General features: G+C 35.5%; 1 protein-coding gene across 1 annotated transcript; it reads left to right on the top strand.

Annotated features, from left to right (window-relative positions):
• Positions 1–477, top strand: LOC149029179 (uncharacterized). Its single transcript, XM_089142482.1, has one exon. The coding sequence runs from the start codon at positions 1–3 to the stop codon at positions 475–477; it is 477 nt and encodes a 158-aa protein (XP_088998608.1).
• Positions 478–14,810: the final 14,333 nt, after the last annotated feature.

Genomic DNA, 14,810 nt, shown 5'->3' on the forward strand with positions numbered 1-14,810 from the left:
ATGCCATTAGATTGGAATCTAATCCTAAGTGATGCTGCCTTCAAACCTGACTCCAATCAAATGGGTCTGGGCTTTGTGATCTATAAGGCTGATGGGGTCGTGCTTCAGGCGGGGTCAAAAAAGGACCTCTTCGGTTCAGCTATTGTTGGTGAGGCACTGGCTTTGAGACTCGCAATGCTGGCTGCAGTTAGACAATCACTTGATAAATGCCTCTTCATGTCTGACTGTGAGACATTGATTAAGCTTCTTAATTACCCGGCACCAAATGTTCTTTTGGAACTGGATCCAATCTTTGTTGATATTAACAACATCAAATCCTCTTTTGTGGAATACAGGTTTGATGTAATTCCTAGATCAAACAACACTGTTGCTCATGATCTAGCTCGAAAGGCTATGTCGATTGTGGGCTCGACTTTTTGGCCTAATTCCTCTCCTTGGTTGAAATCTTCAACCTTGGCTTTTGCTCCCATTGAATGAATTTGAGAACTTTCTACCAAAAAAAATAAATATATATTGCATCTATACTCTCCTACATCTATTACATTTGGAAAAGAAAAGAAAAAATCAATTATAGATGTTTTACTATTAAAAATTAAATTATAATTGAATAGGTTTTTGAAATAGTAAAGAAACACTTGCAATTGATTTTTTTTTTAAAGTAAATATAATTAATACATTGTTTTTCCTCCTTCACCTATAAAAGAGATTCTTTTTAGATAACTATATCATCACGTGGTCCTTCTTACCTGTAGAACCCATTTCTATTTATGTAATAAAAAAAAAAAAATTATCAAGATAAAAACTGTCAAGAGAGCATACTGTTCTTTAATGGGGAGGTGATCCAGACTCAGTTGAGATTCTTTATTATAATGTGTAAAGGATTATATTTTCCTCACACTTATTTACCTAATCGAGGATTGTGCTTTCTTCACAATATTCTTAATAGATAAGAATTGTGCTTCTTTCTCATCCTTTTGCCACATTTCCACATTTTTAAGAGGGGATTCACTACTAAGTATTGATAAAGTAGACCATAAATGCATATAAGTGAACTTGCCAATTAAACATGGTATGAAACGATATAACTCTGCATAGAAAATTCCAACTCTAACAAAAGATAACAAGAGAAGTTTATGAGGGCTAGGAGAAATTATAACTTTATTTGTAGTTTCTGTTTTCCTTTATTTTATTTTTTTTTTCAAATAGAAACCTATTAAAGGGATGAAAATGATTTTTTTTTTTTGAAAAGTGATCTAAGCTAAATTCTTGACTACCCCCGTATATCCAATTAATATCATAGCGCCCCCCATGCCATAATGCATTATATCAAGTTACTCCTCTTGATGGTCAAAAGGTCAAGTGAGGTTTGGAAAGATGAAAATACCCTCATTTATGTTTAGAGACAAGAATACTCTCAATTAGTTTAGGCTCTTTTTGGTATTAATTCTCATTTTCTATTATGTCTATATAAAAAAAAATAAGTACAAGAATTCATTATTGGTCAAGAATGAAAAATGATTTGGTAAATTTTGTCAAAAATAAATTATGAAATAAAAAATAAGTTTGGTATGTTAAAATAAAAAATTATTAGAAAATGATAGTGAGCAAGTGAGAAAAGAGAAAAGAGAAAAAATGTATAATTTTTTTAAAAAGAATGTGTATTGATTATTTTATCCCCAATTTAACTATAAAATTTTAAATAAACATTTGCATAAATGAAGAGAATGGAATTCTCACCATAATCCATAATAGACTTTTAAAAAAGTCTATTATGGATTTTGAAGGCTTTTCTATTATTTTAAATAAAAACAAAACTAATTATAGATGCTAAATAATTTAAAATAATGAAACAAATCTCAGAATTGAAAATGATAATTGATACCAAAAAAAGCCTTAAGTTCGCAACCCTACGAGGATCTTCACCCATTTTCATCCCATAACTGCGGGAAACCCACATCCCGGCAACCACTCCAACTTCCCCCACTAGCGACAACCACACCGGCGATCAGATAGTTTGAATCCATGATCAATCTTGAGCAGCTACATCTTGTTCTTCACTGGTTCACTTTCTAATCCACAAGGTAAAAGCAACAGTGCGAGAAAGCGAAGTTGGCATTACATGGAATTATGGATTATGAAGTGCCAGATCCAAGGTGTGTTTATCCATTACGATTTCAGCGTTAACAATGAAACTAAATCATCCATGTAAGCCCCGACAGCTCAGTGGCAGTCCTCGTCTCTTTCGTCAGAAACTTTAATCCTCTCTCATCATCAGAACACTTTGATTCTCTCTATTATTTACTGTTTTGTTCATATCGCAGTTTCTAGGTTGGATTACGAGTCATCCTTCAGTTCCTATGTGGATTGCTACTGTACAAGCATCATGTTCAACCTTTCTGACGATTACATTCTCCCAATTTATTTTTGAACCCAAATGCTTCTGACGTCCTCTCGTTACAAAACTGCCTTCAAGTTTAATTTTGCCTTCCTTTCGACAAAAGCTTGAAATTCCAGCATCAAAGGGGCAAATTCCATAGTTGGAGGAGACTCATAAACCATCTAGTTTATCTTCTTCCACCTTCCATTTTCTATTCACTACAACAAATTAGGGCTTTTGCTACAGAAAATTACTGGGGCACATGGCCATAAACCGTGGTAAATGTTTTGACCCGACGGAACTTTCCGTCGGAGTTCCATCGGTTAGAAAGTCGTGTTGGGGGTGGGTTCTATTATCTTTAGCCACGGTAATTGGTTACCGTGGCAAATAGATTATATGCTATGATAATTATCATGGCAAATAGTTAAGTGTATGTACGGTAGGTACCGTAGTAACTTACTTCACTATTTGCTACGGCTTCTGATTACCCTAGCCAATAGTTTGCTATAAGTATGCATTTGTTTTTCGCTATGGAAATATCCTACCATCGCAAATATTTATATATTTATTTATTGCTTGAAAGAACATTCTCATTTTCACATCCCATCATGTCAGATCCAGGCTAATAGCATTATACTCATGGAAGGAAATTTCGGCCAGTTTCGCCCCCTGGCAAAACGAAACATGGGGGCGAAACGAACTTTACCGATTTCTCGCCGAAATGGCCATTTTATCGCCAGACTGGCGATTTTTCGAGCTATTTCCGACGATAACACGTGGCACCACCACCGTCCATGGGTTTCAGAAGAGCAAACGTCCTCGCTGATACTCTGGTTTTTGGAAGCACAAACTCGGCTTGCAGAGTTTCAGGCGAGGGAGGAGGGAGATGAAGAGTGCATTTACATTTGAGCCATTGCATTTGAACCTCGTGTGTGGCTCATGTAAACCCATGAAATTATTAAAAGAAGAAAAAAAATGACTTAACGTATTCATCGGTTCATCCCTTACATGACTTGACTAAAATGAGTCATGATTTGACTCATTTCTATTAAGTATTATATTTTTATATTTTTTAAAACTTCATGACAGCTGATAGCCTGACACAAAGTCACAAACGTTTGAAAAGATAATATTTGAAAATCAAAAAATGATTATATTATATATATATATATATAAATAAATAATATATATATATATATATATATATATATATATATATATATATATATATATATATATATATATATATATATATATATATATATATATATATATATATATATATATATATATATATATATATATATATATATATATATATATATATATATATATATATTTTTTTTTTTTAAAACCTTGCTTTTTCATTTGATTATATTATATGTATTTTAAACTGCATGAAGCGAATTGCAGTTTTGAATTCTCGGCGAGATTTCGCCGGTTCGCCGGGTTTGCCATGTAGCGAACCGGCGACTTCCGGCGAAATGTCGTTCCATGGTTATACTAACCCCTCCTTCCAAACACATTGAACAATCAGGCAACCGCTCCATCTAGAACTTTAGGCATTACATTTGACGAAGAACAAAATCATTTGTCAGTGGGCCAAGTAATTGCTTGATTTTGGGAACTTTATTATATTTGAACTTCTATGTTTCAGGATTACAGAATAAATAATAAGATGTAAATCGCATTAAATTCCACAGATCCAGACTAATTTTCTCTTGGCAATCAACTACAAAAGAATACCATACAAACAATCTATCTTTTAGGATCTTCTACAACTTCACAATAGGAAGAGGTCACAGTCACTAGTCAGCAGAGGTAGCAGAGACATGGAGAATTCACCAGGACCCAGATCATGCAAGGTACGATCGTGCCAATGAAAAACATGCCTCCTTCCGTCTTTTGTATTCATCTTAACGCTTGAAGAAATAGCCTAGATAATCAAAATCGATCGGAGACACCTTTGCCTACACACGGCATAGAGAACCATATAAGTAAGATTTGGATCATTGAAACAATTCTTAGAGCTGAAGGAATACTGAAGATAACCTGGAACAGTGCCCATAGAGCCCAATATAAATGTGATGCTAACATGTAGGAATTTGTCTCAATGTACAATGCTTTGAGATCTTCATCAGATACCTGGTGGTCAAAAAGGTTGAGTTTATTAGAAAACCAGAGGGTGGGTGTGCTTAGAATCACGGTTAAGCTAATTGGCAGGCACCAAAAAGAAACAAAATAAATAAAGAAAAACACACATACAAGTTATAAGTCACACTCAAAGCCTGCATATTCATTGAAGTGGTTTCCAATGTCATAGCCTCTATAGCTATATGACCCGTACTCAAAATCAATTAAGTAAAGTTTATCTGCAACTGGAATAATTTAGAGACAAAACCAAGAAAAAAAATTCACAAATAAACCCAGGAAAAGAATGATAATGCATGATTGACAAAGGCACCCAAAGATGAAGCGTAAGGACATTCTATCTATGGAACTTGAACCTAAAGATCAAATTAGACTGTCATGCAAAGGGATAATTTATGAGAGGACTCTTACCAAATGTAAACAAGGAAGAGTGGGAGATTGGGAGGAAGAAAAAGATAAAAACATGCTGCAAATAACTTTACATACTTCATGGTCGCATTTGGAAAAAAAGGAAAAAGAACAAATAACAAATTACCAGGCCAGCTAAAATTGCAATGGAAAACAATAGGAAGCTAGCTCCAAACTTTCAATCAAAACCCAGGGAAAAAAAAAAAAGATGCAGTGAAGAAGGGGGAGCATGACCACCTTCATCTTCGTTGAACATCAAGTTTCCAGACAGTAAGTCATTGTGAGCAAATACCACAGGTGCATTGAGAAGGTCCGTCAGATCCTGTTGAATAACCCCACATTAACTCATTATCTCTTAAATAGGACCAAAGCTCTAAATAATCTAAAATAGGCATACCCAGTGCATGACACTTCCACCATTGTGGTGTCTGGTAAGGTCCTAATGTAATGCAGCATTACCCCTGCAGGCTGTTCCCATGCTCAAACCCATAACCAGGAGATAACCCCAAAAGGACTTTTGATCATGAAAACTATACAATAACTGATGATGCGAGAAGGAAATTAACCATCATCCCACATAAATAATGGAAATAAGGTGCATATTATATTTAACACAATACTCTTTAACTATTGTTATTCCCCCAAGACAATTTCAATCGGAAAGGCCAGCAAGCCTACTGCTAGAGTACCAAGTCCTCTATTCAATCCTTTACAAATGAAAGAAACCTATTGAGATGAAACAATTTAGTCTGATACAATGTTAATCAACATGAAAATCGAATAAATAAACAAAACACATAGAAAGAAAAATAACTGTGATTCTTTTTAACAGCTGAACTGGAATGTTCAACACGTTTTCAGCTAAATGGGCTAACCTCTCCTCATGTGTTCCGTACTTGTTGAACACATTTACCTTTAGTTCATGCTTAAAATTCTTCCATCTCTCATTTAGCTTAATTTCCAGCCATCTCCTACAAGCATCAGGGAGATTGAATTTTTTCTACAAACATAATATGGTAACAGTTAGTCTAACTCTAGGCAATATATGAATATAAACATCTAAATATAAGTAAGAAATATGATATGGGAAATATATCTTACATATATCTTATTCACCGCATCATCTTTCAGAGGTTGTGTTATTTTCCTCCAATCAGAATAGGATACAGGAAGTAGGGGTGCATCCCATGTTTTGACTCCAACCCAAGTCATTAACTTTGAAGTTGTTTTGCTGCAAGGTTGACCATTATCATCAATTTATACATCGATTTTGATCCCTACGAGTTCTTCAATCGCCTTCCCTCGAGCCAACCTTCTTCCAGATTTCTTGCCACATGAAAATATTCAATTCTAGTGAGATACACATATTAACTATTAGTTAAACCAACATAAATTTGCTAAAGATGTTTAATCTCTTACCTGTAGACCCTGAGCTCGAAGATGGAGCAGGGAATTCACTGTCACTCATGTTTGGTAACAACCTACTTGAAGTAGCAAAGTGTGAATCAACCAAATGAAAGAAAACTATTAAGATGAAACAATTTAGTCTAATACAAGGTTAATCAACATGAAAATCAAATAAATAAATAAAACACATAGAAAGAAAAAAAAAAGACAACTCTCAATTCTTAAATTCAACCAAACACTTCACTATTACTTGAGATCATAACAAGGAAATTTGGCAAAGTAAATACAACTATTAAAAAAAATGAATCAAAAGCCAAAAGAGAAAATTGCAATTCTAGAACATAAGCATTTATACAACTCTTGATTGGATCCTCAGCTGCAAAGTCAGCTCATATAATCATTATCAGAAGATTTAGAACTTGCAATTTCATTATTTGGTTTGATGGGCCTTTCAACAATCATCCCTTCAATATCAGTCCTAGTCCACCCAAAATCAGCTTCACCTTCTTGCTCTAACAGTTGCCTACTAGGCCTTTGTTGTATTGAAGTCGATGTGTATGCTTGATTTGGAGCATCACTTTCCTCTCCTAACAAGTCATATGTATCTCTAATCTTGTATAAAGTTATTCTCTAAAGACGTAGTTAAGATGTGCATAATTTGGTCCAGATCAATCTTAATTTTGAATATATAATGAAAAAGGAAAAGGAAAATGGAAATAAAAATATATAATGATAATAAAAAAGATACGCACACGAATGACACTACCCTTGTCCCCTCCAGTGCATCAATGATAATTAAACAGCCCTCTTGAAATTCGACCCAACAATCTGTATTGTGTTTTGTCATTGCCGATAGAAAATCAGTAAACATAAAGGAGTACACTAGAACAGATATAGATCTCACATACTGAGGAGACAATATAATCTCACAATAACCTGTTTAATTCCTTTGAGGCTTTGCCACCCAACTATGTGTATTATAATCAGAGCACTGTTATAAAAAAATCAATAATCAGAAGGGTGAAAAGACATGACATTTGGAGTTTCTTGCAAGTGTGGTAGATATTTATTGTCCTCATGGGATATGGATCTCATATAATGCCAGCTAAGAAAATTGTTCTTGTGTGAGTCCAAAATTGACTTTAAATAATTTCTTAGGCGTTGAACAACATGGGGGGGGCACTGGATTGCAAGATGGGTTTGAATCTGTTCAGTTAAAAAATAATGATTGTACACCATGTATACTTCCCTCTGTTTCTTCAGTACCTACTGTTTTCCAAACCCCTTCCCAGCTCTTTATACCCGTTAGACATTATTGTTTTGACTCAAACCATGGATTGACCAGTTAAGAGTAAGACTTATCTCCAATTCATTGCATTTTGCTAATCAACATCAGAAGTAACACAACTATAAAAAATTGCATGTAAAATAGTGTATCTCACTTCCTAAGAGGTTAGCCATACCATCCAAATTTCGTCAATATAAGAAAAGAAGTGGAGAGAGAATTGAAAATTTTGATCTCTGAACAAGCTAGGAACAACTCCCATTCCTCCTGGGCAATCAAACAATAAACTGGTGGATGTATAAAGTATTGTTTTGAGCTGAACATGTTAATTCAGCACTGAAATACTGTTGCGGTAGTTGGACGACCTACTTCCATCACACAGAATTGAAATCCAGAAGATTTTTTTTGGGGAAAAATGATTCAATGCAGCAATTTAAAATTGAAATTTCCACATCTAGTCGTACTGTTCAAGAAAACTAGTCTTCAACCATCCAATGCCAGCTGACAAAAGCACTCCTCAGCATAGATTGTGTCCTTGATCCATTGGGTTTTCAATGTAATGCGGCACTTTTATGGGCCTAAACTGTGGCTAATAAGCTTACATATGAGAATGGTTAGTTTTCTTCTTTGCTAGGTTTATTTTTAAGTTGTTTGGGGTTTGTTCAATCATTTCAGTAGTATTAGTTTAGTTAGGCTGGATTAGGATTCTAGCTGCGGTATTTAAGTTTAACAAAACAAGCTGTATGAACTTTATTAATTAATATGTTTTATTTAATATTTCATACTGATAGAAGAACATACACACATACATATTAAGTATCAACTTTTCCAACATAATAAGTAGGTAGTTCAGATCAATCTGAAATTGAAATTGAAAAGACATACATATATAGGGCTGCAACTGGGCCAAAGTTTGCGGGCCTAACAATCAGGCCATTCTAGGGCTGCAACTGGGCCGGGCTTTTGCAATCCCAAGCCCAGCCCTATATGGTATAATTTGAGCTCATTCCCGCCCTGGCCCTAGTTTAGGGCCAATGATTATTGTCCCTGGCCCTAAGCTCTACAGGGCCAAGCCAAGCTCATTCCCGCCCTAATTGGCCCTAATTGGGCCGGGTCGGGATGGGTTGGCCTTGATTGGCCCTGATTAGCCCTGATTGGCCCTGTCCCTGGCCCTAATTGGCCCTGTCCCTGGCCTTGATTGGCCCTGGCCCTGATTGGCCCTAACCCTGGCCCTGATTGGCTCTGACCCTGATTGGCCCTGTCCCTGGCCCTTATTGGCCCTGATCCTAATTGGCCCTAATTGGCTCAGGCCCTAATTGGCCTTGTCCCTAGCTTTAATTGGCCATATCTTTGGTCGTAAATATCAAATGTAAGACAGGTAGTAATTAAAATTCATATTAAAACAATTAAATACTTAAATTCCAAACTCAGTTCTGGAAAATAAAATAGTAAAGATGTCAACAAATAATCCAAAACTTATATTCAATATGTATTTAACTATTTATACCCATTTAGATTTTAGAGAAATAGATAAATCCAAATTTCTAGGGTTTTTTAATTTGCTATTTGATGAAAATTATGGTTATCATATGTAAGCTCGAAGGGAAAAAGAAAAAGATTTATCTCAATTCTCAATTAATTTCTAGCTTCTAAGACAATGGTCAAACTGCATTCCAAATTTCCAATTTGTCTTTCCCCCAAGTTTCTCTCTCTCTCTCTCTCTCTCTCTCTCTCTCTCTCTCTCTCTCTCTCTCTCTCTCTCTCTCTCTCTCTCTCTCTCTCTTATTCTGTTTTTTCCTTTGGTTTTTCTCCAGCAGCAAAGAGTTAAGATTATTCACGAAATAGAATAAGTAGAGAGAAGAATTGTAATTAAATTTAGGCATATTTGAAAGTCAAGTCAATTATAGAGAATGTCACACAAACTCTTTTTGTAAACTTAGAAACATCAGAGATTCAGAATTCAAAAGGAATCTGATAAATGAAAATTTTATCTTCAAAGTCAAGAACTTAAGCCGTAGGTAGGTATGTTTTCATTCACAACTGTTCAATAAATTGATATCTTTATTCAATACAAAAAAAAACGTATTCAAAACCTTGTTAACAAGTAAATCGATGATAATTTAGTATTCAAAAAAAAAAAAAAAATTTTTTTTTTTTCATAGTTAAAGAAAATGATGTTTTAGTTACAAACATAGCTATATGTTTTTAATAAATTTTTTTGAAATATCACAGTAGATTTGTTAGATATTCATGATGAGAAGTTGGGGTATAGATTTGTTAGATATTAATTCTTTATGTAATAGTTTTTATTATTTACAATATATTATCTCGCCTTAGTCAAAAAATAAAATTCATATTTTATTGAACTAAAAATGACTTTGTTGGAACCAACGGGGGTTGGTCCAAGTGGTAAGCAGCTTGGTCCGATTAAGCAATGTTCCGGTATCGAAACCTTGTGGATGCAAAAAATTCCCGCTGGGAGACTCACCCACCACAGCCAGGTGTGTGACCCGAGTCGAACATCGGATTAGTCAGGGCAAAGCCTTGGAACCGGGGTTGGCAACAAAAAAAAAAATGACTTTGTTGGAAAAATAAAAATTACCTTAAAAATAATATAAAAAATGAATTTATAGTCTAATATGATCAAAGTGACTAAATGTCAAAATCAAGACTCATATCAATGTTAGTATGAAGATCATGGTAAAAATCTAGTACTGTAGTACATGATCATCGTCAAATTAATATTAAGATTAGAGCCAAAATTAGGGTCAGGATCAGAGCCAAATCATATATATGCTTATTACATTGGTAACGAGGTTATAATTTATTTTTATTAATTTTCTACAAAACATGATCATGTTTCTAAAATTTGACACGTGTCAAGTATCCACCTATATGTATTACAATTAATTCCTCTCCATGTGGGTGGAGGGTCCAGAGTCTTTAGACTCAAATCAAGGCCAGGATCAGGGCCAGGATCAGGGCTAAGATCAGGGCAAGAATCAGGGCCAAGATCAGGGCCAGGATCAGGGCCAAAATCAGGGCTAGGATCAGGGCCAAAATCAGGGTTAGGATCAGGGCCAAAATCAGGACCAAGATCAGGGCCTGGGTCAGGGCCAAAAATCAGGGACAGGCCGGGATGGGCCGGGCGGGCCAGAATATTTTGGCCCTACCCCGCCCTTAGGGTCAAAATCTTTAGCCCAAGCCCTATTCGGGCTTAGGGCGGGTCAGGGCCGCCAGGGCCAAACTTGCACCCCTAGGCCATTCACCTATTAGTTTGGGGGGGGGGGGGGGGTTGTAGAGGAATATCCCGTCAATAAAATTAATTTCACGATGTCCAACAATGCCCATGATTGATTGAAGCCTATTGCCTTCTCTCCTAGATGGATTGCGAGAGAGAGAGAGCGCGAGACAGGAAGAGAACCAAATGGGGAAGATGCCACCCAAAGAGAGGCGAAGTGGTAGTCGCTCAAGATGCAAATCCAAACGGGGAAGGAGCAGATGTAAATCCAAAGCTAGGGCTCGGTAATGTTGATCCAAATGATGATGAAGTAGAGCCAAATGGAAATGAAAAATTGCGAGAGACTTGTTGAGATGTTGCAACTTGCAAGAGAGATACAGATCGTAAATCTCAGAGATTGGGGAGCTTTTCAGCTTCGCGCGAGGATAAGTAGAAGGCGCCTAAAATCATCTCTGCTATATCTATTTGCCACGGTAACCACCTATCGTAGCAAATAAATGACAACAAGGTAGGCTATTTGGCACGGTAGCCGTGGTATTCATTGTCTTTTTACCACGGAAATAAATATCCGTGGCAAATAGTGTAAGTGTAATAACCCAACTGAATTTATGAATAGGCTATTGTATATATGAAACTTTTGCCACGGCCTATTTATATATGTGAAACTTTTGCCAAAATTGATTACTTGCCATTGACTACTTGCCATGGTGATTACCGTAGCATTTAGTTAATCTATTATTACGGGAAATTACGATCATTGTATGTATGAAGTTTTTGCCACGGTAAATTTATTATCGTGGCAAATAGTATAATTGAATTATTGTGGCCGGCAAATAGTATAATTGTTATAAACAATGATCACTTGGATTAGTATACACTGAGTTTTTTGCTACGACTTTTTGTTTTTGTGGCATAGTCTTTAAATATTACGGGTATTTTGGTTCCGTGACAATAGATGGATTTTTTGCCACAATATCTTTTTTCTGTGGCAAAAGCTCCATCGCAATTGACATTTTTTCTTGTAGTATATTTCCTCCTTTGTTATTTTTTAGAATGTTTTAATGGGATTACTTGATTATATAGAAGCCAAAAGTGCATCACCGTGTAAAAATGTTGAATACATGATCTTTAGTTCTTCCCCTTTGTTTTGACATTTCTAAAATTTACTTGATAAAAACATTTTGAGTCGCAGCGGGGTAGGAAATAATTTGACTAGTTTGATTGCTACCTTCTCGGAACCTCTGTTAGTTTGATTGCTAATTTGCTACATTCTCAGAACCTTTGTTCACAGTTCGAGTTATATATGTCCTGTAAATATTTTATTAATGGTTACCAATAACAGTGGTTCCTCAGTGTTGATTTTGGGTTTAAAATTGGGGGTGGTTGTCACCCGGCAGGTGAAGGTGGGGTGGTTGCCGACGATGTGGGTTTCTGGTGGGGTATGGGGAGAAGTCACCCACCTAGGGTTGGATAACTTAAATTAATTGAGGGTATTCTTATCTTTACACATAAATGAGGGTACTTTCATCTTTTCCAACCCTCACTTGACGGTCAAAAGGCTTGACCGTCAAGAGGGGTAACTTGATATATTGCATTATGGCATTGGGGGCACCGCGATATGAATTGCATATAAGGGGGCAGTCAAGAATTTAGCCTTGACATTGGGGAAAAGGTAAGAGGGGGAGAACATTGGCTCTTGACATTCAAAATATGCCAGTTGGGGAGAAAATCCATCTTACTGCTAATCCATTTGGCCAAGCTTGCAGTGAACGTACAAAGAAGTTATCTACATGGATTGGTTTTCTATCTAGAAATACTTCTTTGTTACCTTTCACATACCCTAGTTGGCAGTTACTACCATAACCATATAAAGAAGATGCATATGCTAAAGTAAAGGTATTCTTTTTATAGAAAACTATTACTTTGTATGGGTTATGTGCATAATAACATACTTATCCTAACTAGCTTTTTGTTTTGATGTCATATTATTGCAGCAAAATTTTGATATAGATGAATCTAGTAAGAGTTGGATTCTAGAAAAGCTCTGTAGTTGTTGGAGAGACTATAAGTCACAATTTAAAACCGATTATTATACTTGTCATGAAACAGATTCAGCGCGGTGGGCAAACATTGATTTACAACTTATGCCCAATGAAGATTGGGAAATAATGTCCAAGATGTGGGGTGATGAAAAACATCTAGTAAGAATTCTATGTTTCATTGTATTGAATGTAAATTTTATAAGTTCTTTACTTGTTTTAATCGCATAAAAATTTCAATATAGGAAATCTCCTTGAAGAATTCTAATAACAAGTCTAAGCAAATTATACGTCATACGACGGAGAATACAACTTTTGCAATGATACGTGAAAGGAAGGTACGTGCATATGTTTTTAATTTAAGTTGTTTAATATTAATCATTTATTTTTATAGATTCATATTTATTTATATTTGACTTATATTTTTTTATTAAGAAAAATGAGCATCCATAATGTTTATCTCCTACTTGCATTGACATGTTTGACATCACACATAAGTCAAAGAAGACCGGAAGATATATTGATCCCATATCAGAGAAGCTTATGGTTTGCATTCTAACTTATGTATTTAATAGTGGTGATAAAATCTTTCCCTTAAACTCCCATCACTCTCATTGTTATTGTTTTATATAACCTGTAGGAGAGAGTTCAAGATGAATTGAGTCAGCAAACTGAAGAAAACCAACAAAGCATTGAGGTGCGAAAAAATATCTTTAAAACTGCTGCTAAATAAGTTGCTAAATCCTATACTCGAGGGAAAGCACACTTGTGGGGTGCTGGAGTAACTGCTAAAAACTTGTGGGGGCAAAGAGGTTATGCGTGACGAATGTAATGCATCTCAATTTGAATACTTAAGATCGGAAAATGAGAATTTGAAAGATATTGTGTCGAAACAAGGAGAGGAGATATCTCAATGGAAGCACAAAGTAACTGAGCAAGATGAAAAAATAGCAATGCAAAGTGAACAAATAGCAACACAAAGTGAAAAAATGTCTACATTTGAGTCTGAGCTACAAATGATGGGACAATATTTCAGGTCAAAACAGTTTACACAATCTACACAACCTCCAAATCTTATTGAGCCATAGGTATATTATCGATTTAAACCGTAAACATTATAAAACAATTTCTTGATGGTTTTCTTGAATCATAATTGTCATTTTTAATATCTTCTATCTGTGATGAACTTTATTTATGGGTTTCATGGATTCTATCATAGATAATAGTTTTATTCCTACGATGAACTTTATGTACCTTGTTTCGTTCATGTTGAGTGACCATTTAATGTTAACATGACAGGCTAAAGAGAAAGAGATAAAAGATGTTGAAGGCTTTATAGAAAGCAGAAGCAACCAAACTTCAGGTATATTTGTTGAGATATTTTTGTTTTTAGTTTGGTAATTTAGTGATTTGAATGGAGAAATACCCAGGTTTACCATGAGTAGTTGGTTCTCCTTCAACTGTCATGAAGCTGAAATATGTTGGTAGTTTTGTCAGTACTCTAGTCAATAGGTATCAATTGATTGGGGGTCTTTGAGAGTCTAGCCCATGATGGTCACATACTCACACTTTTCTCTGAACCTCTTAATGCATGTGATTGCATTATTGCAGAACTTGAAGCTGTCATCATGGGCTCCAAACTTCATTCCTTGGATGGTGGGATTGATGGCTGAGGATGACATAGCTCTGGCCATTAAGTTGCTGAGATTTGTGCTTGCTGGTCCTTGAAGCTATTTGCTTCTTTTAGGGAGGAGCAAGTCCCTTTCTTCTGCATGGTATATCTTTTCTCCTAGAAGTTATGATTGCCACAGTATTTAGTTGATGCATTAGCCAAAGCAGTGATGTTTTGACAAAACTTGTGATTAGGCCTGATCAGTAAATCACATATGTTGTTATCGTTGT

The sequence above is a fragment of the Hakea prostrata genome, chromosome 1 (genome assembly GCF_041222555.1).
Source record: "Hakea prostrata isolate BN-2017 chromosome 1, UWA_Hpros_2, whole genome shotgun sequence".
Classification (NCBI taxonomy): Eukaryota; Viridiplantae; Streptophyta; class Magnoliopsida; order Proteales; family Proteaceae; genus Hakea; species Hakea prostrata.

What these genes read in the sequence shown, in the direction of transcription:
- LOC149029179 (XM_089142482.1), top strand. Translation starts at nt 1, where the DNA reads ATGCCATTAGATTGGAATCTAATCCTAAGTGATGCTGCCTTCAAACCT.